The following is a 26576-nucleotide window of genomic DNA, read 5'->3' as shown; positions in this document are numbered from 1 at the left end:
GGCTCAGTTTTCTTAGGAAAATAGTTTTCAGTAGAGTAGCCTTCATGGTTTGGTTTGGAGGAAGATGCTGCACCCATAGCCTTTGAGGAACCCCTGAGACTTGTGATTGATGCCATCCACTTGAACTGTTATAAGTGGATAATGAGAGGGAAAATTTGTGTGTGGTGGGCATTTCAAAGAGCTGCTATTTTAGGGAGTAAAGCCTGGGTACAAATGAGAGGTACTACAACATGGTTGACTAAAGAAGAGATGAGTGAGTTAGGAGTAGAGTTAGTATGAGACAAGCTAGTTCAAAGGTTGTGGTAGAAAAAGCAAAGAAATAAGACAACAGAGGTTGGAGCATGTTTCGAGCAACTTCATGTCAATCAGTTGAGTAACCATTCTTTGGATGTAGTCTACACTGTCAGTATAGCAGCAGCATTATTCCAGCTGTAGGAACAGTATCCTATTATGTGTCTCACTTGAGCTTCCTATGATGCAGTCTTGGTTGCTAGAAGAGATCCTTAGGAATGATGAAGCTTAGCATTTGAAGCAGTTAGAGATTGCTTGCTTGTCATGTTTAGAGTGGAGATGAGGTATGATAGTGTTTACTTGAAATGCACAACAATTGTGTCTTTTTACTATTAGTGGAGACAAGATTGGCACAGCCCTATTGGAGGATGTTTTCAAGTCTTATTGCAGACTTGGCATAGGATGCTTAGGTTGCTTGTGGATGATGAAAAAGATAAAGAAGGATGAAAAGTAGTATCATTTGCATACATGTGGGAACTTTTGGAGATAAAATGTAAATATGTCAAATTTATGCAGGAGAGATTGTCTAGGAGATAAAGCCAAAAACACTGTAATTGATAGGTGAGGGCGGGGAGTTCCATGAGCATACACTACACTAGTGTGATCTGACAGAAAAACCACCCATCCAAAAGATAAGAAACAAGGGTTTTATAGGCTGTTGAATTAGCATGCCAACTGTTGTCAGAATCTTTCCTGGCATCAAAGGCAACAACATTGCTTTTACCAAATTTTTTCAATAAGAGAGTCTAGTGGTGAATAACTTGGAAATGTAGGTCTACAAAAGATATGACTTTATATGAACCATACTGGTGGTCATTAACGAGGAAGAAAGATTGTGGTGTTGGAGAATGTGGTTAATGATTGTCTTTGATATATTGGATGTGTGATAGGATGGCAGTTTGCAGGATCAGTGGGAATGAGACACTCTGTAGTCTATTTCCAAAGATCAGAATATATCTCTGTAGAAAGATAGAGAAGTGAAATAATTTGGTGAGGATAGCGGATAACTGTATGATACATTACTTGAAAGTAGGAAGGAACATTGTCAAGGTTAGTAACTTTGATGGTTTGAAGCAACTGGATGTACTTTCATACTTAGTTTGTATGCAAGGTAATAACCTAGTAGAGTAGAGAGGAATAGTTTTGTAGACGATACTGAGATAATTATAGACTTAGAGGTGAGAAAGAGATCAAGGGTATTTAGAGTATCTGTGTGTTAGTTAGGGAGGTGTGTAGGAAGATGAAACTAGTTTGTGGAAAGTTGAGCATTGCAAAAGATTCAATTTCTGCACTAGTGGGATGAATATAAGAGCCAAGAAGCAATATGAGTGTTGAAGTCATTTATGTTGCTACTGTTATTGCTGTCCTCATTATAATTATCATGACTGGTTGTATATTCAAACTGGCGATGCATTTCAAATTTTCATTTTCATGAATTTTCGAATAATATTTGGTTTATATTTTGAAACAAACTGTCAATTTGCAAATTACATGTGTGTGTAAAAATGGTGGATTCTCCCATTGGTTTTAACATATGAAGGTCTAATTACCATATTAAATATATATATAGTTTTTTTTTTTTTATTGAAAGAAATAACCTAACCTCTACTATTTGTCATTCACCATGGAAAACCAGTTACCCTGAAGAAGGAGGAATTGCTAAATACTGTGTACTATATCCCTTTATTTTCCCGCAATGATTCCCCAGAAACGGCTATTGGTACCCTACTTTAATTTTAACTATCAGGAATTTTAATTTTGCTTCTCATCGTATCTTTTACTTCGCTTCCTTCAGACTTTCTTCAACCTATACATGCATGTTTTAATGTTTTTATACTTCCATCCGGAGATTTTTTAAAATTTATTAATTTATACATGTATATCTTTAATATATCATGGAATTGGATGGCCATTGACTCTGCATTTTGATGGATCTAGTTTTTCATCTTGCAGGGTGTCCGAATATCCTACTCACCAAGCAGGTTTGGTAGTATTGCCAGTTCAGTTGTCAATAGCCTAGTCATGCAACAGATTGTACTAGGTTAAATGTTACTAGTTGCGCTCAAGAGTGACCACTCTTTCTCTCACACTCATACACACAGAAACATCACAGTATCGATCAGACTATCAGATGTTGGTATACATTACTGGTCACAATGCACTTCCAATTCTTTCTTTATTGTGCTATTCTTTTCTGTCTTCACCCATTTTTTTTTAACTAAATCCACTTACACCATAGTGATGTGAGATGTCAATGTAATGGTTGGAAAAGGTTGGCAGGGAGGGAAATATGTTGGAAAGTTTGGATGAGGGGAGAAAAATGAAAGCGGAGAACACTTGGTTATTGTGGTAGAAGCAAGAAGACTACATTGGGAACAGCCTATTTAGGAAACAATCCTGGAAGGAGATGGACCTAAATAACTCCAAACACCCAGTACAAAAATGAAATTGACAGCATCCTGATTAACAAATGGCACATATTACAAGACATTTCAGTGATTGTGCCATTCAGTATAGCAGCAATCTTTGCTGTCTACAGGTGAAGATTGTGTGGTTAGGAAGCTTGCTTCCCAGCCATACGGCTTCGAGTGCAGTCCCACTGCATGACACCTTGGGCAAATGTCTTCTGTTATAGCCTCAAGCCAACCGAAGCCTTGTGATTGAATTTGTTAGGCAGAAGTTATCGTCATGTGTGTAAGTGCTTGTGCCCCCTAACAGAGAGGGAAAATCAGTTAAAAAAATAAACTCTGCACATCTCGGTGAAAAATCAATGCTTCATATCACAGGATGCTATCAGGTGAGTTTACTTCAAGAGATTAATGTAGGTGACAATTCACTGGTCCAGAAAATTAAAAGTTGTATGTGGAAGACAAGAAGTGCAAACCAGTGGAAACCTGATGGACATATCTTGCAGGAGAGGAAGAAAATGACAGAGAAATGGAAATCTACAAGGAGGAACATGGAAGATCATCCAAAAAATAACAGTGAGAATTATAGATTGAGGAAGCTGATGGAAGAGAGAGCTGGCACTTTATAAGTTAGAAGTAGGCTCTTGAGAACAAGGACGGGCCTACAGTGACAGACAAAGGGAGATGGAGAAGGTATGCAAAACCTTCTACCCTAACTCTTTTAAATCATTAGGGAAGTTCAATCCTCCATCATCACAAGTGTTAGAAGAAGTGCTACCTATTCTAGTCAGTGAACTTGAAAATACCCTGAAGCTGATGAAAAGAAACATAACTCCAGGAAAAGATGGTGTAATAATAGAGCTGTTAAGGAGCAGAGGTGAAGATGTTGTTAGTAAATCCTTGTTCTACACATCAACCGCTATCTGAAGGAGGGTAAAATAGTATTGCTATGGAAAGAGTTGAATACTTGCTTCATAAGAAGGTGATGAAGATATAAGAAGCTATCATCCGTGTTAGCGATAAAAAGGAGAGAGGAAAGGAGGAAGGGTTGGCTAGAGAGTCAAGAATGAGAGAAAAACTATCATGCCTCTTACAAAGATCATACTCACCAAACTATTGAAATATCTCAATAACCAGCAGCCAAAGGAGCAAGCGGTTTCTGCAAGAACATCAGTGAATCATGTACTCATTCTAATATAACCTTTGTGTGAGTGTTTTTTTTAATGAAATTTTGCAGAAATAGGTTTTTTGATGGAGTAGATTGCTATTGTCTTAATTAAATTTAGAAAAATAATAGCATAGCATATCATCATCATCATTTAACATTTGCCTTCCATGCTAGCATGAGTGGGACATTTATTGCAAATATACATGTGACATTTGTTTTATCTAATTTTATTTCAAGGTAATAAATATTTTTGTTTTAAGTATTCAGTTTATTATTTTGTATAAGCTCCAAGAAATTTGATAATAGTTAAATAATAATTGCAAAGTATGCCATACTTTCTGATATTGCTCATGGGGGAAAAAGTATACTTCCAAAGTTCTCTGGCATAGAATAGCTATTACTCTTGTATAGTATATAAAACAAGTTATGAATAATAATTTGTTCTTTATATTTACTATCACACTGATAACAACAAACTCATCAGTAACAGTTTTTTGCCAAAAAGTTAAAATTCATAAAAATGTTTGTTTTAAGGTTAAACTAAAGATAAAAATCTTTTTTATGAATGATCATCATAATTCATCACTTTTTAAAGTTAATAAATTCATTCATATATATTTTTATGTATTGATTAAATCTACATTTGATATATATTTCTGTTAGTTTTTCACCTTGTAGAGCTATTGCATTGGACTACCTCTTTCGAGCTATTTTTAACACTTCTCTTGCCCTTTGATGTGAAAATTATTTGACACCATGTGCATTCAGTCATTTGAACATAAACAAAAGTCTAGCATGTCTGTACAGTTTTTCTGTAAGACAGATTTCTGACTTCAAGGTACTTTTACCAATATTAGTTATTGGTGATTGATATTAACCACTAATATTGGTTATTTGCATTTTTTTCTGATTCATGAAACAGGCCTCTTTAAGAGTAGAATTATCCATTAACATCCAATTGTAAGTGTATCTCCTTACAGTTTTAATTCTTAATGCCTATTCTTTAGGAATTTTAAATTTACCATCGAAAGTAAATTTTTTTTCTTGCTATTCTTTTCACTATACATAAATGTACAGTATACTACTTGTTTCTCAATAACATTTTGATATATATTTATGTACCATTTAAATTTGATGTTACCTATAATGTAAATTTTTATGTAAGGTTAATTGCATTGAGTCATTTTCTCCCACTGTTGCATTGCTGGATCTATTTTTAGTTGATTGTGGACTTCTTTTAACAATCACAAATTTTAATTTTGCTTTTCATTGTATTTTTTACTTCGCTTCCATCACCACTTCAGACTTTCTCCAATATTTTTACCTATACATGCATGTTTTAACGTTTTTTTTTATACTTCCATCCAGAGATTTTTTTAAAATTTATTAATTTTATTGAGCTCACTAATCCAAGTTTGAGAAGTCTCTTTGATTCTATCAGTAAGCCACTGCCATCTCAATCTACATATGCTGAAAATATACTGATAGGCGCAAGAATGGCCGTGTGGTAAGAAGTTTGCTTACCAGCCACATGGTTCCAGGTTCAGTCCCACTGTGTGGCACTTTGGGCAAGTGTCTTCTACTATAGCCTCAGGCCGACCAAAGCCTTGTGAGTGGATTTGGTAGATGGAAACTGAAAGAAGCCTATCATATATATGTGTATATATGTATATATTTGTGTATCTGTGTGTGTGTCTATATATTTGTGTGTGTGTCAACCATCGCTTGACAACCAATGTTGGTGTGTTTATGTCCCTGTAACCTAGCAGTACAGCAAAAAAGTCCGATAGAATAAGTACTAGGCTTACAAAGAATAAGTCCTAGGGTCAATTTGTTTGACTAAAGGTGGTGCTCCAGCATGGCCGCAATCAAATGACTGAAACAAGTGAAGAGTAAGAGTATATGCTTAGTACAAGCACAGTTAAAAATTGCAAGAGCTCCCTGGCTGATCAAAATGCAATTTTTAATTGTTGATGAAAGTGAGATTAGTGACAAAAAAATTGTTAATGTACTTATTGTTTCAGCTAAAAATACTCAAAAAACATTCTTAATAGAATGTTTGCCACTCAAATCGGCTCTAACTGTTATAGTCATTGCTCAGATCATCGATGATTCACTAAGAAGTATGGTGGTTCCGAGAGCAAATTTCCCCTATTATTATTTGATGCTGCTTGGTATATGGCAGCTGTTAAAGAAACATTGCAAATTTTGTACCCTAAGCTCTTCCATGTAACCTGCTTCTTTCACCTACTGCACAGCTGTGCTCTAAAAATAAATACTTTTTATCCTCCAGTTGATTGTCTGATTGCTGCCACCAATGCTGCTACTGTAAAAACCACCATTGAGAGCAATTCAAAGCAGTCAGATGCTCCTCCTCAGTCAATTGTGACCAGGTGGGCAGCTGGTTGGATGCTTGAAATTACTATGCCAAGAACCTTGGAGAAGTTACAAAAATTGTAGAATTTTGAGGACGAAGACATGTTGGTGCAAAGAGCAAATGAAGCTGTGCTAAATCCTGAGATCAGAACTTTACTCAAATCTATTCAAACTATCTGCAGAGTTGATTTTGAAAACTGAGTCAACAGCCTTCACTATCTACGATACTGCCAAAAGGCCTCAAGAAATTGAAATTCAACAAAGACCCATGTTGCAATCATGAATTACATTGATTCGATAAAAACCAAACCAATTCAACTAATGAACCCCAAAGTTTCACCTGTGGAATATGCAGATCTGATATGGATGTAGACAGCTGTGCAAAGAAGTGCTGCATTCTAACAATGGAGGGAATCTGTGGAAGAGGCAGACCCAGGAAGACATGGGATGAGGTGATGAAGTATGATCTTCAAATGTTGGGCCTCACATGGGCAATGGCAAGTGATTGAGACTTTTGGCAATATGCTGTACTTGAGAAGACCCATCAAGTCAAGTGAGATTGTAGTCATGGCTGCTGCCAGTGTCACATAATTAGCATGTAAAAAGCACCCTTTGAACACCTGGTGATGTGCTGTGCTTGAGAAGACCTGTCAAGCCAAGGGAAATCATAGTTATGGCCAGTGCCATGTGACTGGCACATAAAAAGCATCCTTCAAACATTCGGCCTCACAGAAGCCATGACAGGTGACCGACACATTTGGTGATACACCGTGCATGAGAATACGTGTCAAGCTAAGAGAGATCATAGTTGTGACCAATGCTGGTGTCCCGTAACTGGCACCTGTGCCAGTGGCACATAAAAAGCACCCACTACACTCTTGGAGTGGTTGCTGTTAGGAAGGGCATCCAAATCAGATTGGAACCTAGTGCAGCTCCCCAGATTACCAGTTCTTAGTCAAACCATCTAACCCATACCAGCATAGAAAATGGACATTAAATGGTGATGATGATACAATACCAAGTGACATCAGCTACTGTAGAACACAGCTTTTTGATAATGAAAAATTTCCTTGTAAAAGACAAATTTTTTGCCTACAAATATAAAGCATTTTATCATATTGTACTACAATAAATTTCCACAGTAGTTATTTTTTAAACTTGTTTTGATGATACTTGTATATCATAAAGTAATCAAAGCTAGTGTAAACTTCCTATGTTTATGGATTTATTACTAATAATAATAAATTTAAAATCTGTCAATAAGGTTAAAAAATAATGAAAATAAGGTTAAAATCAAGCAATTTATATGATTTTAAAAAATTGCCCTACTCATCTAGTTGACAGTCATCAGAGATAAACTGAAATTGAATTCTTCAACTTGGTATTTAGTACCCAATTGTATCAATACAGTATCCTGTTGAACAGCCTCATAGAAAGGTTGAAATTTTGTGTATAAACAACAAACTTCAAATTGGAGTGTGACCTATATTGACAACAGTATGATCTAAGGGTTACCATTATCTTAAGTGATGCAATGTACATGGAATACTTGAAGGAAATGATTTTAGGAATGATACTACTTGGACTAATGATGTGTCTGATATGTGTAGATGACTCCTTCATACTATGAAGCACAAATATTGTTATACCACGAAAGAGTTTTAAGAAGGTTCTCAACTGAAAAGAAAAAAGACAATAAACTGGCCTTCCTGAATATGCTATCAGCTCATACAGAGTGGGTTCATGACATACACATATCACAAGCTTACATTTACTGGACAATACTTGGCAAAACTCATAAGGGATGACCCAGACATACCTTTTAAGAAGCGGTCTGCAAGCTTGTAAAGAACAGAGATATAAAGGATCAAAACCTGTCGTGTTTTGCCTACGTTATAGCCAAAAGGCATGTAAAATGCTCATGCACGTGCACACACACACACACATACACCTAAGAAACTTAACTCTCACCTACCTTCTTCCAGCAAAAGTTATTTTCTATATCTATATCTGTTTCATTAGACTTACATTTCTCTCCCTTTGACTTCTTCACTGTTGAAGATTATGTTGCCTCTAACCTGTGTCATTTCAAGTACAAAATTTTTTGCATTCACTTTATGGAACTCAATCTTTTCCTTCAGGAAGGCCTAATATGTAAGAGGAGTACAAAAGGTATCTCAATCAATATTCTGTTTCTTCTGTCTTTTGAGTTTTATTTGTAAAATTGCATCAGATTTTCATATATTAAAATTATTTTTTCATGAACCTCTTCAAAATTCATTATTTAATCAATTTATGTATTGTCACATTGCAGATTTCAAAAACCTGTTTAGACAGTGATAACTTCATGCATGTCTTAAGATCATTTGACTAATATATCACTGAGATTAGTTACAAACATTTTATTCCTCCAGAAAGTAAGCTACAAAAATTCACAATGAAAATTACAGATGGAAAAGTTTGAAATTTGCAATAACTTTTATTTTTCAGACGAGAACATTGGCCATTTTTCTCAATGTACACCTGCTGGCAAAATCTACTCAACATTACAAAAAAACAGGGTCATGACCATAACACACTCAGTGAAATTTGTAACAACCAAATGGTATCCCGTCTCCAAGATATTGTTGAAAATTCCCAACGTATCTTCAAAAAAGTGAGTCTCTTTAATACATTTCTGTTTTGCAAATACTTGTTAAAAACAATATTTTGAAGAATATTCAGCTTGAATAAAGCATCTCAAAAAAACCTATTTGAGCCACATAAAATTTCAAATATTAGTTTTCAACTTTAGGTTATATCAACATGAAACTAAAACTTACTCAACATTATTGAGTGCTTTGGAAACTGAATTGTAAGAAATTGGACATCATAAAAATATGATGTGTGGTGACAATAACTATGCTAGCTAAAAAAGAAATAGTATTAAGTTTTAAGTGTATTGAAGGTAAAGCTGGGCCAAAGAGATGTAGAAACTAGGGATAGATAAGTGGTTGGTGAGAGCAGTAAGGTGAAAGTCGGCAATGAGTATAACAATAAATTCAGTGTACAGGTAGGAATTTACCAAGGATCAGTTCTCAACCCTATCTTGTTCATCATAGTCCTCCAGGCTATAACAGAAGAATTTAAGATAGGCTGCCCTTGGGAGCTTCTCTATGATGATGACTTTGTTCTTATAGCTGAATCATTACCAGAACTATAGAAGAAACTTCAGGTGAGGCAGCAAGGTCTGCAATCAAAAAGGCCTTAGAGTTAATTTAGCAAAGACATAAGAAGTGCAGCGATATAAGAAGGTTAACAGAGAAAGTAACCTTTGTGTGTGGAAGATGTACAGGTACAATAAACACTAGGAATGTACAGAAAATAGACTTCCTCAAATGCTTGCTCAAATAGACTTCCTCAAATGCTACTCAGAAGTAGTAGATAGCTTCCATTACCTAGGTGACCAAGTCAGCGGTGGAGGAGGATGCTCTAAAAGCATAAATGCTAGAAAAATAATGGGCTGGGTAAGGTTCAGAGAGCTTCTGCTTTTGTTAGTTAAGAAGGGCCTCTCCCTAAGACTGAAAGGGTGATTGTATGATGTCTGTGTGAGAACAGCCATGCTACATGGCAGTGAAACATGGGTGGCAGTGGTGGTGGTGGTGTGTGTTTGTATATTTATGTGTGTGTTTGTATATGTATATATGTATATATATATATATATATATATATATATATATATATATATATATATATCACAGCTTTTTAGACACTACCCTTGTGTTAAGTTGCATTTTGCCTTTGGTGGATGTGTCTTCTGTAGTACTGCATATTGCCAGTCAGTACAGTCCTTTGTCATCTTCTCCATAAGTGCAGCATCTTCAGGATAACCTTCACCACATCATTTTAAATCTTTCTTGACTCCTCTTTTCCACAAGTGAAACACAAGGAAAAGGACCATTGTAAAACTAATAAAAAAAATTTAGGCTAATATCAGATAGTGGAAACCTTATGTAAGCTTTGATGAAAGCAAACGATACTATTAGGTTGTTCCGAAAATAATGGCTTCTCTAAGAGTTGTATTTTGAAGCACAATTTTAAAATAGTATTTTATTTATATTTTAGGTGTATTTTGACATCTATATATATAAAACTGAGAATGTGTGTGTGTGTGTGTGTCTGTATGTGTGCATCACTAAAACTCGAGAACTACCCAACTGATTTCATTCAAATTTCACACATGCACTACTTAGGGTCCATGGAGTGTCATTGGTCAAAACAGTTTTCAACTTCCTGCCCAATGTGAGCTTGAGCAATCTCTTAGAATGTTTCGGTATTATGTGTCAAAAGTGGAACAATAACATCTCTATTGTAATGTGAGATAAGTTTCACTATGTATATAATAATATATACAGTTTAACTATTATATATATGTATGTATGTATATATATATATATATATATATATATATATATATATATATATATATATATATACTAGCAGAGATACCCGGCATTGCCCGTGTTACATGCAATTGAAAAATGAGACTTTTCTGTTATATTTTCTGTAAGGAACTGGAATACATATGATTTGAATTTCATCAAAATTGCACATGAGGGTTCTTTCCCTCTTTACATACCCTAAAAAAATTCTAATCATGAGACATATATCCCATACTATTTGATCTTTATGTGCATATTCCAAAATTTCAGTCTTCTGGAACCTGTAAAAAGGATTTTGCTCCTGAAAAATGGAGCTCATGGAGCTCTAAAATGTGGGAATGAAGGCCCCTATTGGAGGTGGGTGTGTTAATGTCAACCAGAGAAGTTGAATTGTTGGGAATGTTTTTAACTTGGGTCTTATAGTATGCCTGTATATATGTGAGAGTATAGTCTCACTTTAATAGTTTCAGTATGAAATTGAAAGTATTAAAGTGAAAGTATTTGAAATTACAGTAGCGACATGTTATTGTTTCATTTTTGACACATAATACTGAAATAGTGGAATAATTTCAGTGTTAAAGTGAAACTATCTGACATTACAGTAGAGTGATGTTATTGTTTCACTTTTGACATGTAATACTGAAATAGTGAAGGAGATATGATATTGCTGTGGGCTCAAACTATGCAAGAAGTTAAAAATTTTTTTGGCCTAAGACACTACATGGACCCTAAGTAAGGCATGTGTTACTTTGGAATGAAATTGGTTGTGTAGTTCTCAAGTTTTAGGGATTCACACAGACACACATTCTCATCTTTATATATCTGATATTTATGTGCACATTCCAAAATTCCAGTGTTATGCACCCTGTAAAAAGGATTTTGCTCCTGAAAAATAAAGCTCATGGAGCTGAAAAATGTGGGAGTTAAGGCCCCTATTGCGGAGATACCTCATTCTACCGCCCTCTGCCCTCCGACCCCACGCCCAGCTACCAACAGACTGTGTCCTCCACTATCCATGACCTCATCCTCTCCTCCCGTCTCCCTGCCACCGCCTCCAACCTTATTGTTCGCACCCCACGCACCCCCACCATTTACTTCCTCCCCAAGATCCATAAACCGAACAACCCTGGCCGCCCCATCGTCTCCGCCTGCAACTGCCCCACCGAGCTTATCTCAAAATACCTAGACTGTGTCCTCGCCCCCCCTAGTGGCTTCTCTCCCTTCCCACATTCATGACACTAACCACGCGCTTCGTCTATTCAACTCTTTCTCTTTCCCTCCCGGCCCTTCTAAGCTTCTCTTCACTCTAGACATCCAGAGCCTCTATACAGTGATCCCCCACGACGAGGGGCTGCGTGCCCTGAAGTTTTTTCTAGACCAACGCCCCAACCCACAACCCGACACCTCCACACTCATTCGTCTGGCCGAACTTGTCCTATCTCTCAACTGCTTCTCGTTCGCGGGAGATATCTACCAGCAATTCTCGGGAGTGGCCATGGGGACGAGAATGGGCCCCAACTACGCGAACCTCTTCGTTGGTTATGTTGAGGCCCAAATATTCTCCAGTTTCGCTGGTCCCACTCCCGAACTATACGGTCGGTATATCGACGACTGTATCGGTGCCACCTCACTCTCCCGCGAACATCTTGACTCGTTCCTCTCTTTCATTCAGTCTTTCCATCCTGCCCTCCACTTCTCCTGTACTGTCTCTGACACCTCTGTCCCCTTTCTCGACATTTCGGTCAGCATCCTCCACTCCGCCCTTAGCACCTCCATCCACTACAAACACACAGACTCACACTCCTATCTCAACTTCTCCTCCTCCCACCTATCCCCTATTCCCAATTCCTCCGTCTACGCAGACTTTGTAGCGACAGCCATGACTTTGAGACTCAGTCTCAACTCATGGCTCACCACTTTAGCCTGCGTGGATATCCACCCACCACCATCCACACCGCCCTTGCCAGAGCACGTTCTGTGGACCGTGCATCTGCTCTCTCCCCCCGAACCCGCCCTGCCGTTTCCCACCTCCCTTTTCCCCTTTCCTACCACCCTACCCCTCCAACGCTCCATTGTCCGAGCTTTTCGGCGCCTCCAGTCCGACCCCTCCACCTCCCAGATCTTCCCTAATCGACCCCTCCCCTCCTTCAAACGAGCCCACAACCTACGGGACCTCTTGGTCCACAGCTTCTTCCCCAACCCAACCTCCCAACCTGGCTCGTTCCCCTGCTCCCGCCCACGCTGCCGCACTTGCCCTTACCTCTCCAACACCACCCTCCTCACCAGCACCCATCACCGACCCTATCGCATCACCGACTCCTTCACCTGCACGTCTACCAACATCATATATTGCCTCTCCTGCTCTCTATGCCAATCCCTGTACATCGGACAAACGGGGCGCCGCCTGGCCGACCGATTCGCAGAACACCTCCAAGATATCAACGTCGGCAATGACACCCCGGTGTCACGCAACTTCCGTTCTGCCGGCCACTCCTTGCGGCAACACCTGTCTGTGTTTGGATTGTCCATGCACAGGGGCCATCCGGACTCCCGTTTGCGCCGTGAACAGGGATTAATCTTCTATCTTCGCTCCTTTGCGCCACATGGGCTCAACTCCCCTCCACTCTTCATCTAACCCCCTCCTCCTGTCTCTCTCCCCCACCCTCCCTCCTACCACCCATCTCTCCCCTCCCCCACCTCCTGCTCCGATTCCTACTTCTTTGTATGTCTCTTCACCTCTCTTCATACTTCTCTCCACTCCCACTTCTCTTCACCCCTACTCTTTCTCTCCTCTCTCTTACTCTCTCTCACTCTCTTCTCTCGTACTCCCCCCTCTCTCACTCTTACTCTCTACACTCTTACTCTCCTACTCTCTACACTCTTACTCTCTTACTCTCTCACCCTTACTCTCTTACTCTCTCACCCTTACTCTCTCACTCTCTTCCCCTCTCTCTCACTCTCTTTCTCTTCCTCCCTTTCTCCCCCCATACCCCTCTTCCCTCTCTCACTCTCTTTCTCTTCCTCTCCCCCCCCCCATTCCCCCCCACCCCTCCCCCTTTCTCCCCCCATACCCCTCTTCCCTCTCTCTCACTCTCTTTCTTCCCCCCATACCCACCTTCCCCTCTTTCTCTCCCCCCATACCCACCTTCCTCCTCTCTTAATCCACCTTCCCTCTCCTATACCCACCCTCTCTCCTCTCTTCCTCTCCCCTCCCATACCCATCTTCCCCCTCTCTTACATCCACCTTCCCCTTCTCCCTCCTTGTCAACACCCTCTCATAAGCTCATCCCACCACACCCCAACACACTCCTACTCTACCTTCCCACTCCACCCCATCCAATTCCTTACACCCACCACCCACCCCTACCCACAGACCCCTACCCACAGACCCCTACCTCTACCCCACCCTAAGCCTAACCCACACTCCACCCATGCCTTCCCCACCTCCCAGCACTCTCATATCACACCACACCAATACCCTAGCATCACACCATGCACACCACACCAATACCCTAGCATCACACCACGCACACACTACAACTGACCAACTACTAACTCCCTTTCTCCCCTTCTCCCTTCCCCATTTTCACACTACATACGTCAAGATCACCAGCATTCTACCTCCCACACACAGCCCCTCGTCCCCGATCACCGTTTGTTATCTCCCCCTTTCTTAGCTCTCCTGAAATAAGAATTTCTAACTTCCGGTCAGTCATTGTTATGATCGGCCATTATTATGATTGACCGTTGACTGAACACTATTCAATTTTTTTTCTCCGTGTTTTTCTCCTTGTCTCCGTATTCTTTCTGTTGAAGAGCGTAGCTCGAAACGTCAAAGACTTTCCGTATTCCCGAGCATCATACTAATATATACTTTTGTTATTTACACCACCTTTCCTCGTCTGTTATTATTATTTGTATATTCTCCCATATATATATATATATATATATATATATATATATATATATATATATATACATGGTAAAGATTAAATATAAAATGGGAACCTTTAAGAGGGGTTTACATACCATAAAGCAGTAAGGGAAAGGTGTAAGTTAGCTGTTATATAATTTAAACATGCATGTTAGTATAAGGAATAAGAATAGCTATATAATATTTTATCCATATTTTGAAAATACAAATTTAGTCATGTGTATGCAAGGGGCATGGTATTCATCTCTGAGATTAAAAATAGGGTATTTTGCAGAGAGAATATATAATTTTTCATTTAAGCATAAAAGACATTTTTTCATATTAATTTAATAAGAAGGTGCCGAGGAAAGTATTTCATGTTTCAAATCGTACTGTATTTTCCTATCTTTTAATTCCCAAATAAATTTACTTAGTCGTGTAGAGTTAGATTTATATTTATTCCTGAAAGTATGAGTGGCAATACGTTTTTTAACCTCATTTTGTGTAGCTCCAATATAAGAATTTGTCATTCCCTGTGCTGTTAGAGTGCATTGATATATTATGCTTTTATGCATACATGTGTTTTTAAATAAGCAATTACTTTTAATCCTACAATCACAACTATTATATGTATTATTATTATTAGGAATGTTACGTAGATGGACCGTATAGTAAGTACTGGTGCTGTTCAGCAGAAGTGTGTTATTATTGGTATTAGGGTTAATTACAGTGAGGTTTAGAATATTACTATTATTACTATTCCTGTTAGAATTACTTCTATTCAAGTAGAATATATCTAATTTCCTATTATTTATAGAAGATATAATAGTTGCAAAGTCATGGGTTAAATTATATCCAATATTAATTGTTTTACTATTGATAATTTCATGATATCTATTCCTATTATTAAAATGCTTGTTAATAATTGAAAGGATTGATTTTATCAAGTTACTTTTAATTTGCATTGCAAAAGGCAAAAATCAACCGTATATTATTATTAGATAACTTATCATTTCTATTAAAAGTGGGTATTATTGCCTGTTTTATATTTATTAGGTATATATTTATTTTTATTATCAGGTGTGATTTTCCTTTATAATCTTAACCTTCAAACTACAGTCCAGTTTAGTGTTAGTTCTATCTGAGTTTTTACCCTTGCTATTATTATTGTAATTCTAATTATAATTACAATTATTTCTATCAAGTATTTCATTTTTATTCTTAGTCTTACAGTTGCAGCGTGGAAGGTGTTTATAAGCCATTTAAAAACACCTTCTATGCTGCAATTGTTTTTGCTTCAGCACACGATCTCAGATCAGGTCACTTGCTATGCAAGTACATCTCCATAATTCTTAGTCTTATTTTTATTACTATTTATATTTTTATATGAGATTTTCTTATAGTTAGTATTTATTCCAATAAGTTTAGTATTAGTGTTATTGCCATTATATACATCAGATTTTATGATAGGAATATTTCCATTTGCATTTATATTTGTGTCATTATTGTTATTATAATTATTATTACTACTGTTGTTACTATTATTACTGTAATGTTATTGTTATTATAATCAATATTATCTATATGTGGACTGTATTATATATATACACACATACACACCTATATATATGAGGAGGTTCATGAAAGAAAGCGGAATTTTGCAATATTATTTTATTCACTTAGTTTTACATGTTTACACTTTTATTGCCTTCAAAGTATTCTCCATTAGAAGCAACTAGCAGAAAGACCACCCTCTGGGCAGTTTTCTGCTAGCCCCTTGATAATATTTTCACATTTGATTCCCAATTCTAATAATTTTACGTCTAATTATTTCTTTAAATTATTTACATTTGACGGATATTTGTCCTCATCTTGTTTGTTGTTAACACAACATTTCGGCTGATATACCCTCCAGCCTTCATCAGGTGTTTTGGGGAAATTTCGAACCTGGGTTCTCATTCCTGAGATATTTTTTGATGTTATTATTATTATCATTATTATTATTATTATTATTATTATTATTATTATTATTATTATTATTATTATTATTCAGGTTACTGCTTGGAATCAAACTCGGAATCTTGGGGATAGTAGCCCGTGCTCTGAACCACTACACCATATGCCCACGGGCATATGGCATAGTGGTTAAAAGCGCGGGCTACTAACCCCAAGATTCTGAGTTTATTCCAGGCAGTGACCTGAATAATAATAATAACAGAACTGTAATTATTTCTTTGTATAATAGTGCTCACTGGCTTAGTAAGTATTGCTTTCATTATTTTATCACAGTCATAATCTTTCTTCTTAAAACAAACATCACAGTAGTCCAACAACAGAGGGAGAAGTAGTTTGTCAAGTTTTACCTTCCTCTCAAAGCAAGATAGAGGTTTCAATTCAGCAGCCCTTCTGTAATCTTTGCAGTGTGTGTATAAGAGAGAGAGAGAGAGGGAGGAGAGATATCATTGCAAACAATGAATGAAATAAGCATGAAGTGAAAAAATTGTATAAATAAAAGGCATTACTACAGATGTATATACCCCTTTTTTTATTGCCTCGTGATATCCAGAAAAATGGATACTTTTTAGCAAAATTTTTCTACAAATACCACTTAGTTGTTGTGTCTTCAGAGTATATAGGGATTTATAAGAAAGAATTTTTCCAAGAGGGAGGAGAGAAGAGTTTTTTTCCCTCATAACTTTCGGGAAGATGGCTATCTTTTAATGAAAATTTATACAAATCACTTTCAAATGGCATAGAGTATGATTATAAAGAAATTTACGGGCAAATTTTTTCAGGCATTTTCTTCATTTTTTTAAACCATAACTTTTTTATAAAAAAAGTTTTGTAAACTCATTGTTCTTTACACCCTTTCCATCATCATCCCACTCCGGACCTATTTTGGCCAATTTTTGCTTTGCACTTCAAAGCCATGGGAAGAGCATTTTCAGTAAAAAAAAATTTTTTAATTGTTAATATTTTAAGAGGGAAAAGTGATTGATTTAGTGGCGATTTGGCTGTTGTTTATCCAAAGACAAGCTTCCTCGTTTCTTTATCACACTCGCATGTATTGATGTTTTTCAATATTTCTTCCCCATAAATACATTTATATGCTATAAAAAAGAAAATTTGAGAAATTATGAGTTTTTTGCAACTCCACTCGCTGCCCCCAATTGTCTCTGTTTAGAAATTAAAATATTGGAGAGCCTGAGAAGGTCATTGCTCGCATTTATCAACAGTGATTTAAAAAAATTATGGTGATGTACTTGCATAGCAAGTGACTTAATCTGAGATCATGTGCTGAAATAAAAACAATTACAGCATAGATGTTTGTAACCCATTCAAGAACACACAGAAACCATTAGTTTCACAGCATTATTTAAATACAGAGGTCCTGTTGCATCTATGTAGCAATATGAAGTGGAGGGTTAGTTTTTAGTGTTAGGGTGTCATTACACGTCCATACAGTGTACATTTAAAATGTTTTGTATGTAACACCCGTATTTAAGTAGTACCATTAAGGGACCTCTGTATTTAAGTACTACCAATTTCACTTCAGCATTAAAATTTCATTTGTGTCAAAATATTTTCTTCGATTTGAAACCGCAACCTGTTCACTGACAAAACTTTGCAAAAGTAATGCAACACAATGTTTTAACAGCAAACACACACTCACACACACATTCATTGCCTTTCATTTGTGTGTATATGTATCTATGTGTGTGTATGAGTATGTCACTGTTGAAGTTACTTGTTCTACTTGTTTCTGTATATACTGGCTTAGTGGTACAGAGTGTTTGGAGACTCTGAATAAGTGCAAGTTTTGAGTGCCTGTCAATAACTTTTTTTCCTCCTCGTCTTCTAATAGTAATTACCCAATTTTCTAGGCTCCTCTCACAGCTATTCCGCATTCAAAAATTATACGGGTATTTAAAAAATTTTAATTCAGTAAATGATTAATTAAGTATACATTAATAGAATAATAACTAATAAATTACATATACATTAATAAAATAAACTGTCAGTTTTCCAAATAGCGAACAAAAACTTAAAAGAGAACGCGAGGGACTTTGGAAATATGGAATATGCCGCAGTGAATGCAATGAATATTTAAATTTGTGAATTGGACGCAGTGAATGCAACGAATATCTAAATTTGTGAGAAAATGGAGTTAAAAAAATTCAAGAAACTTGAGAAATCGAAATTATAGGAAAATTTTTAGAACATGAATTTATAAATGATGATGATGATTTCCAGATGGTCAACTCTTTAATAATTGCTTTCTTTTAGTACTTTTAGTAATTGTTACATACCTAATTAATAAGCAGCTTTCTCCATTATAGTATAGATACATCGGTTGAGGCATGTTTTCCACTGTTCAAAGCAGTCCTGGAACTCTTGCAAAGTGATGCCTTTTAACGCCTCTGTCGTTGTTTTCTTCACCTCTTCCTCATCTGCAAAATGTTTTCCTTTAAGGACATTTTTCATTCAGGAGAATAAAAAAAAAGTCACAGAGAGCAAGATTGGGTACATGATGTCATACATTCAGTCATGACTGCTTTTCGTCTTCTGTGAGCAAGTAAGGGACAAATTTTGCTGCAACTCTTTTCACTGGCAATCTTTCGCTCAAAATTTGTTGGTAGGAACTCCAGGACACACCAGTCATATCAGCTAGTTCATCAACTGTTCAGAGAAGCGATGCTCCAAGATCAGTTCATGACTTTTTGTGATGTTTTCATTTGTTTGGGAGGTCAAAGGTCACCCTGACATTTGTACTGCAGAGCCAAAGGCAGTTTTAGGTAGGTTAGTATCAAAAGGGTTAACCTTTACCATTCAGGTTATTCTGTCAAATGTAATGCTTATTTATTCACAGAATTTCACAGAAGCATGCTGTTTCTTTGTTTGAGCCATCACAAAAATCAACAAACAGGGAAGAAGCACTGCAAAAGAAAGATCCACCACATGGCAGTACGACTTCACCTAGAGACACCGGTTGATAGACTGATGCCTGAGTAGGGATGACCATTATTACTTGGAAGCTGTCCTGAAAGCGGTCAATTTTTAGACCCATTTCAGAGGTTGGATCATTGCAATGCACAGCAGCACCTGCTTGGTGCTCAAAGAAAACAACTACCTACTGGAACCATTTAGCATCACACACTCACTCCATCAGGGCTGCCCACTGTCCTCTTTTCTGTATGTACTGGCTCTCTAGCCACTGCTGCAGAAGTTGGATTACTTTGAACTGGAACATGAGGGCAGTGTAGGCATATGCAGATGATGTCACCGGCATGATGTCAGATACCTCCAAAGTGGAAATGATCGGCACCATTCTAAAGGAATATGTGTTGATTGCAAGTGCTAAAATCAATGCCAACAAGTTATTGGACTTGAGGCTGGGCACCTGAAGAAGTAGGTTGATACTGTTGGATAGCATCATCAGATGCTGGACTGACAGACCAGTGAAACTGATCGGGTCTGGTTCAATCTCGACCTCCAAGTGGATAAGAACTGGAATGAGGTAATGAACAGGGTGGCAAGCCTTACATGGAAATTGTCTCTGAAAGGTTGGGCAGTGGGGGTAAATACCTACATCATCTCCATTATCGTTTATCACCTGACTGTCATGTCCTGCCCCAGGCTGTAAATCTTTCATTTAATTTCTTGTGGAAAGGATGTGTTGCAATGATCAAGTGGTCAGTTTGCTGCCAGCACACCCTCAGTGGCAGATTAAGCATACTATGGCTTCTGATGCACAGACATGGGCTCAGGTTGTGTCTCCTTGACAAAGTTGATGTCCTGGGTGAAAAAAAAGACTGAAACTGGGTGCTTGGCACCTAGAATGCTGTCAGGCAGTCACATTCCTCTACCAGTCAGGTAAAAGGATGGTTGGATATTCTGCTTTAGCAATAAATAGAGGATTAGTGACAAATAAAAGAAATTATTATTATTATCATTTTCATTAAGGTGGCAAGCTAGAAGAATTGTTAGCTTTGTGGAATTTTGTCTTTATGCTCTGACTTCAAATGCCACTTTCTTTCATTCTTTTGTACCAGTCAAGTAGCAAAATCAATGTAATCTATTTGCCCTTTCCCCTCAAACTTGCTGGTCTTGAAACCGTTGTTACTATTATTATTAAAGTGGTGCTGGCAGAATCATAAGCACCAGTAAAACACTGGGATCAATGTAATCAATTAGTTTCCTCCCCACCCCCAAATTTCAGGCCTTGTGCCTATAGTAGAAAGGACTACTACTACTACATTAGTGCATGCTAATTTAGTAGATATTTTATTTTGAAGGTTTGTTGACAACAAATCTCCTCAAATCTCAAGAATCTTCTTTAGGATTCTTGCAGAATATAGTAATGATGCTTTTCTGCAGGGTGACAATACAGGTTCCAATAGCAATCTCTTTCAGTAACTTTGAGTGTTTAGTCTTCCATGGTTTCCTCAGCTCTCTGACTGAATCCTGATATTTCTCAGTTTTTTCAGTTTCTTTGCTATCTACTTTGCTATCATAGTGAATTGCAAGATCTAAGATCGTATGCTATTTGTTTATTTTGTCCTCTATAATCATTTTTGTATTCATACTACTTTTCTGTTATTTTGAAGCCATGCACTCAGCTAACACCCCAATGCATTCTTTTGCCTACACAATGATGCCTGTGCTTGTACTCCTTTTGTGCTAGGTTATTGCACTCACTCAGGAGGTGATTGATTTTTCTGTAGATCCTACATTTGCTGTCTGACTGAGTTTTGTCAATCTTTGTGTTTATTAGATTTATTCTAACAGTTTGTTCTTGAGTGGCTATAATTTTGGTCTCTCATTTCATTTCAAGTTTCCGTCCATCAGACAGAGCCAGTATTCTTTACTTTCAACATTGTTGGTTTGTTGCATGAATTGACTATGTAATTCCATTTCTTTGTTCTGTTGTTCTTCCTTTTCTCTTTGAATTCTCCTACTGTTTCAGCCACTTTTTTGGTATCTCTGACTGCTTATAGTATTCTCTCTTTACTCTGCCCAATATAATTTTTCAAACCCAGTATTAGAGTATTAACAGTATCTTCTGAGTTTAGTAATCCTCAGTACTATTATTAAGCCAGCAAGCTGACAGAATCATTAGCATGTCAAAGTCCTGAGCAGCATTTCTTCTAGCTCTTTACATTCTGAGTTCAAATAAAGTCAACTTCACCTTTCATCTTTTTGGTGTTGATAAAATAAGTGCCAGTCGAGCACTAGGGTTGATGTAATCGACTAGCCTCTCTACCCCAAATTTAAAGCCTTGTGGCTATAGTAAAAACAAAAAATATTAATTGAATAATTTTGACTCTTTTATTTCAGGATGAAGTCTAGATGCAGATACTCAGTTTGCTAAAAACCACATCCAAATCTCCTTGTAGTCATCCTCTCCTACTATAAATAAGTAAATAACTTGATACAGTTAACAACAGCAATAAAACATAAATAGAAAACATGAAAAAGAAAAGAAATCAACTCTCACCATAGTGGTAGGGAACATCTTTTTGTTGGAAGCAGGAACCAATTTCTAGTCTATTAGAATCTATGAAGATGCATCAGTTGAGAAAAATAATGAATCGTTAACTTAGCACAACCACATTAAATTATTGGCTTGGGCTGAAGCCCAAGACAATAATTCAGCTTCAGTTTCAGTTTGAACTTTTGCATTGGTTTGTAGAGATGATTTGAAACATTTAAAACACTATAATGAAGAAAATACAATTATATAGATGGCAAAATTACCAGTTATTTTCGGTGTAGCTTGGTTGGGCAAGTTAGAATAACTACTGATGCATTCCACATTTCTTTGGGTCGAATGTCATTATTCTGAAAGTTAGACAAAGTGATTATTTTAAAAAATAAAATGCTGGAAAACAATTATCTGTCAGAGCTTTGATTGTTATTTCTAACATGTCAAGCAATTGCATTGAGCTCTCCTTCATATCATCTGCTAGTTCAGCAGGCATCTACATGTGTGGCGGGTATTATTTTAATAGCCAGAGGAAAAGTTGATGTTAAAAATTTTGGATAAAGGTATATTTCAGAGATTTTAAGCATGTCAAGCCATTATATTGCAGCCTTTCTCATTTCATTTGCTGGTGTGACAAGCATCCATGCATGCAAAAATGAGTGGTGAAATTTAGTAACTTCCAGAATATTGATTGTGCTCCAAGAGCTTAGATGGGGAAAGAGGGAGTTTAACAAAATTGAAATTTTTTTAAAAACTTTCTTTTCCAAAATCGTAATCTCTATTTTCACATGTGGAATTTTCCACCTAAAATATTTCAAAAACAAAACATAAAGGGGTGGGATTTGAAAATTTGCAAAACTGTTTTGGGGGCTAAATCATAATCTCTTGTTGAAACAGGATTCTCCACAAAACTTTGAAATGAAAATAGAAAAAGTAGTGAAGTCTGTTTTCGACCTGTCCACCTCCAATTTCTTCCTCTTTTCAGTTGTTTATACTTACTAATTGTTGATGCAAATCACTATTTTACTCAGATCCTATTGTTTACTTTATATATTACTTGTATGTGTTTGAGTCTGTGCACGCACACACACACACACACACACACACACACACACACACAGAGGTAGAACTATAGTTTAGTGCCCTGTTGACCACCATCAAAATTGACTTCTTTTAGCCCCTAAGTTTTTTTCCCCTACTGTACCACTTTGACAGGGCTTTCAGAATTAGATTCCCTTGACTCAAATCATTCAAGAAAGTTTAATTATATCGATTGCTTTTCTAAAATAACAGAGATATACTAGTTTAAGCCTTACTCCCTTTTTGATTTGACAACTTTTTACCCCACAAGTTTTTCCAAGGTATCAATTTTGAGGAGGCTTTCAGAATTAAATTCTTCTTATTTGGATCTCTTTTAGAAAGCTGAACTATACTAAACTGTATTTCAAAAAGTAGAGGCAGTGATTTAAAATTGATATCAGACATTACTCTCTTTTCAATTTTACCACTTTTTGCTTTACAAGTTTTTTTCCTATTGTGCCAATTTTGACAGGCTTCACAGAATTGGATTTCTCTTATTGAAGTACAACTAAAGCAAAATAATATAGTATTGAGGAAACTTTACTACATAGAAGTTGCATCTATACATTGTTCTGCTATTTTTGAGCACATATTCTATATTAACTTTTTCTTTTATACTCAACCAATTTTCTATTAACATCTCAGTACACTGGACCTTTTCAATAAACTTAATTGTATTTAACTTAATTAAAGAATGGATTAGTTTGAGAGTATAAAATTGGTCACAAAATAAGCAAATATTGACCCGAAGAATATTTTTCACTCACTACAGTAGGTGAATAGTATTGACATGATCATTATCTCAAATATTTATTTCATTTTTAAGATAGAGGCTTTCTCTAATGTAAGTTTTGTTCTTTTTCTTCAGTGTCGAGAAGTTGGAATTGAAAGTCATGAAGATATTTTGAAAGTTCTTCATGAATTGCAAAATGTAAGTGTTTTAACATCAATTTCTCTTTTTAAATTTGTTTTTTCTTCACTAATTTTATCACACAGGTGCAAGCATGGTGTGGTGGTTAAGAAGTTTCCTTTGCAACCGCATGGTTCCTGAAATTGATACTTATGTCAAGGGTTTTCTGCCTTGTGAGTGAAAGTTGATTTACAGAAACCATACCAAAGGCCATCTTACATACCTGTGTGTGTGCATATATGCATGAGCATTACTATTCTTGGATAATGTAGTAGTGACAGTGTGCTGGGCTGGCAACAAATCAGGCTGAAGTTAGCTACTTATTAGAGTGCTTAAAGTTTAGTGGCAACAAAGACCAAATAGGCTTTTTAACTAACCCACTACATCACATGTCTATATGTGGGTGTATTTATATATATGTGTTTTTGATGTCATGTGACATATATAAGCTTAACGTTAAACTGAAGGATTATCTATCCTTCCATTTTTTCTGTCCACTATTCCTGGGAGGATTGTAAGGACAGAGTCCTGAAGAACCTCTTCCATAGGGTTCTAATGGAAAGGAACCATCATTAAACTTCCTGGCTGAAGGATTATTGAATTCTTTTTAGTAAAGTCAATATTTATTAACATTTTACAAGGTAAAGTTTGACATAGATATCTTGGCTACTAATCTTTTCGTGTGAATTGTGTGTGTCCATATATATAAGTGGAAACACACTATCTTTAAGATAGCAGGCTTTACATTGGTTTTATATCATTGTATTATATATTCCTATGGTGTATATGTTTAAGTATAGCTATGACATTCATGTGGGAAGCATACTGGCAAAGCATGCAACATGAATGAAGCTTCAGAAGGCTGCTACGCATCCCATGCAAAGGACACAAAATGAACAGCTTTGTCAGGCAGCAAGTCAACAAAGCAGACAGGGATAATTTTGGTCTGACAACATCAAGGACTGGACAAGTTTCAACACTGCCACCCTTCATGACAGACAACAGAGATCAGTGGCAGGCTGACCCAGTTAAGGGAATTTGATGATGATACTTATATACATGAGCATTATCTGTCACATACTTTTTCATCCTGGAGGAATCCCTTTAAAGATGTATAGTGTTAAGAAACTTAATACACATCAGAGGTAGGTAAAACAGAATTGCCTAAGTAGTGCTCACAAGAACAGCAGATACTGTATTTTGCTATATTTATGGCTTATCAATGCCACACACTCGTCTCACTTCTGAGATGAAATAAGAAAATTTGTCTAAAGTATATAGTGTCTAAACTATTTTTCGATTTGCAATGGTGTCGTATCTGTAGTATAAATTGAAATTATGGAATTAATGCAGCTCTATAATATAAACACTATCAGAAGCTGTGGTTTTTAGTTTAGAAAAAACCCCTTTTGTTACCATATTTATGTTGAGATGCTCTGTTTCTTTCAATTAATTTTGAATTTAGTAAAATAACTTAGTTATCATTAAAGAATTTAGTAAAATAACTTAGTTATCATTAAGCTAGTGTTAGGAATATAAATTGTGACTAAGGTTTGGTGGAAGATTTTAATTCAGAACTTTTGAAAACAAGACATTTGTACTGCAGGGCCAGAGGTGGTTTTAGGTAGGTTAGTATCAAAAGAGTTAATCTTTACCATTCAGGTTATTCTGTCAAATGTAATGCTTATTTATTCACACTGTTTTGAATTAATCAGGTATTATGTCATACCTTCAAAATTTTGATATGATTGTATATTTTTAGAATGACACTGAAGTGTATATGTGAAAGGCCAGGTCTGACTGGTTTGAGCATAAAATAGGAGAATATTTGAACTGGTTATGACCAGTTTAAATCCTAAAGGATTAAAGACATATAGTGTTAAAAACACTTTATACTTGAAAGCTAGATAAAACAAAAGTTCCCTAGAAAGCATGAGAGTAGCAGAAACCATATTTCACTGTATTTGTGGCTTATCACTGCCTTGAACAAAAAAGACTACAACGTCTGGCATCTAAACAACACATAGCCATTAAATGTATAATATTAATATTTATAGTACAGAGGTACTTCTGACATTTAAACAAAACATAGCCATTAAATATGTGGTATTAATAATATTTATAGTACAGAGGTACTTTTATTGCATGATTTGAATATGCAAGTGCAAGATGAAAAACATCAGTTGGCTACAACACATAGGGACATGGAAGCTCCATACTAGGAATATCATTACAAGAGCATATTCAAAATGAAATAACTTCAGAACAAAGTAGAGTGAATGATATGATCACAGAATACTGAAAGCACAAGTTCCACTGGACCAGGTATATCACAAGGTTCACAAATAATGGATGGATATTTGGAAGGCCTCCATGATGATGGGAAGATGATTTAGGACATGATGGGCAACAATGGCACAATCAAGAAAGATAGTAAATGCATTGTGACCAGTAATAGCTTGGTCAATATATTCAACTCAAATCAGAAATTCTAGTAACATGCATCACTTCTAAACATAACAT

The 26576-nt window shown here is 36.5% G+C and overlaps 1 protein-coding gene across 4 annotated transcripts in view; it reads left to right on the top strand.

Moving 5' to 3' along the window:
- LOC106872494 (SLIT-ROBO Rho GTPase-activating protein 1-like) overlaps window positions 1–26576 on the top strand; it is a 654858-nt gene that overhangs the window by 414202 nt on the left and 214080 nt on the right. For all 4 annotated transcript variants that reach the window (XM_089351041.1, XM_089351043.1, XM_089351040.1 and 1 more), the window contains 2 exons: window positions 8734–8899; window positions 24012–24074. In XM_089351041.1, the coding sequence (XP_089207167.1) occupies window positions 8734–8899; window positions 24012–24074 (229 nt within the window). The remainder of the gene's footprint in view (window positions 1–8733; window positions 8900–24011; window positions 24075–26576) is intronic.

This window comes from Octopus bimaculoides, chromosome 4, assembly GCF_046866305.1.
Source record: "Octopus bimaculoides isolate indiv1 chromosome 4, ASM4686630v1, whole genome shotgun sequence".
NCBI classification, from domain to species: domain Eukaryota; kingdom Metazoa; phylum Mollusca; class Cephalopoda; order Octopoda; family Octopodidae; genus Octopus; species Octopus bimaculoides.
Note: the sequence above shows the minus strand (reverse complement) of the source record. Positions and strands in the feature narration are given on the sequence as shown.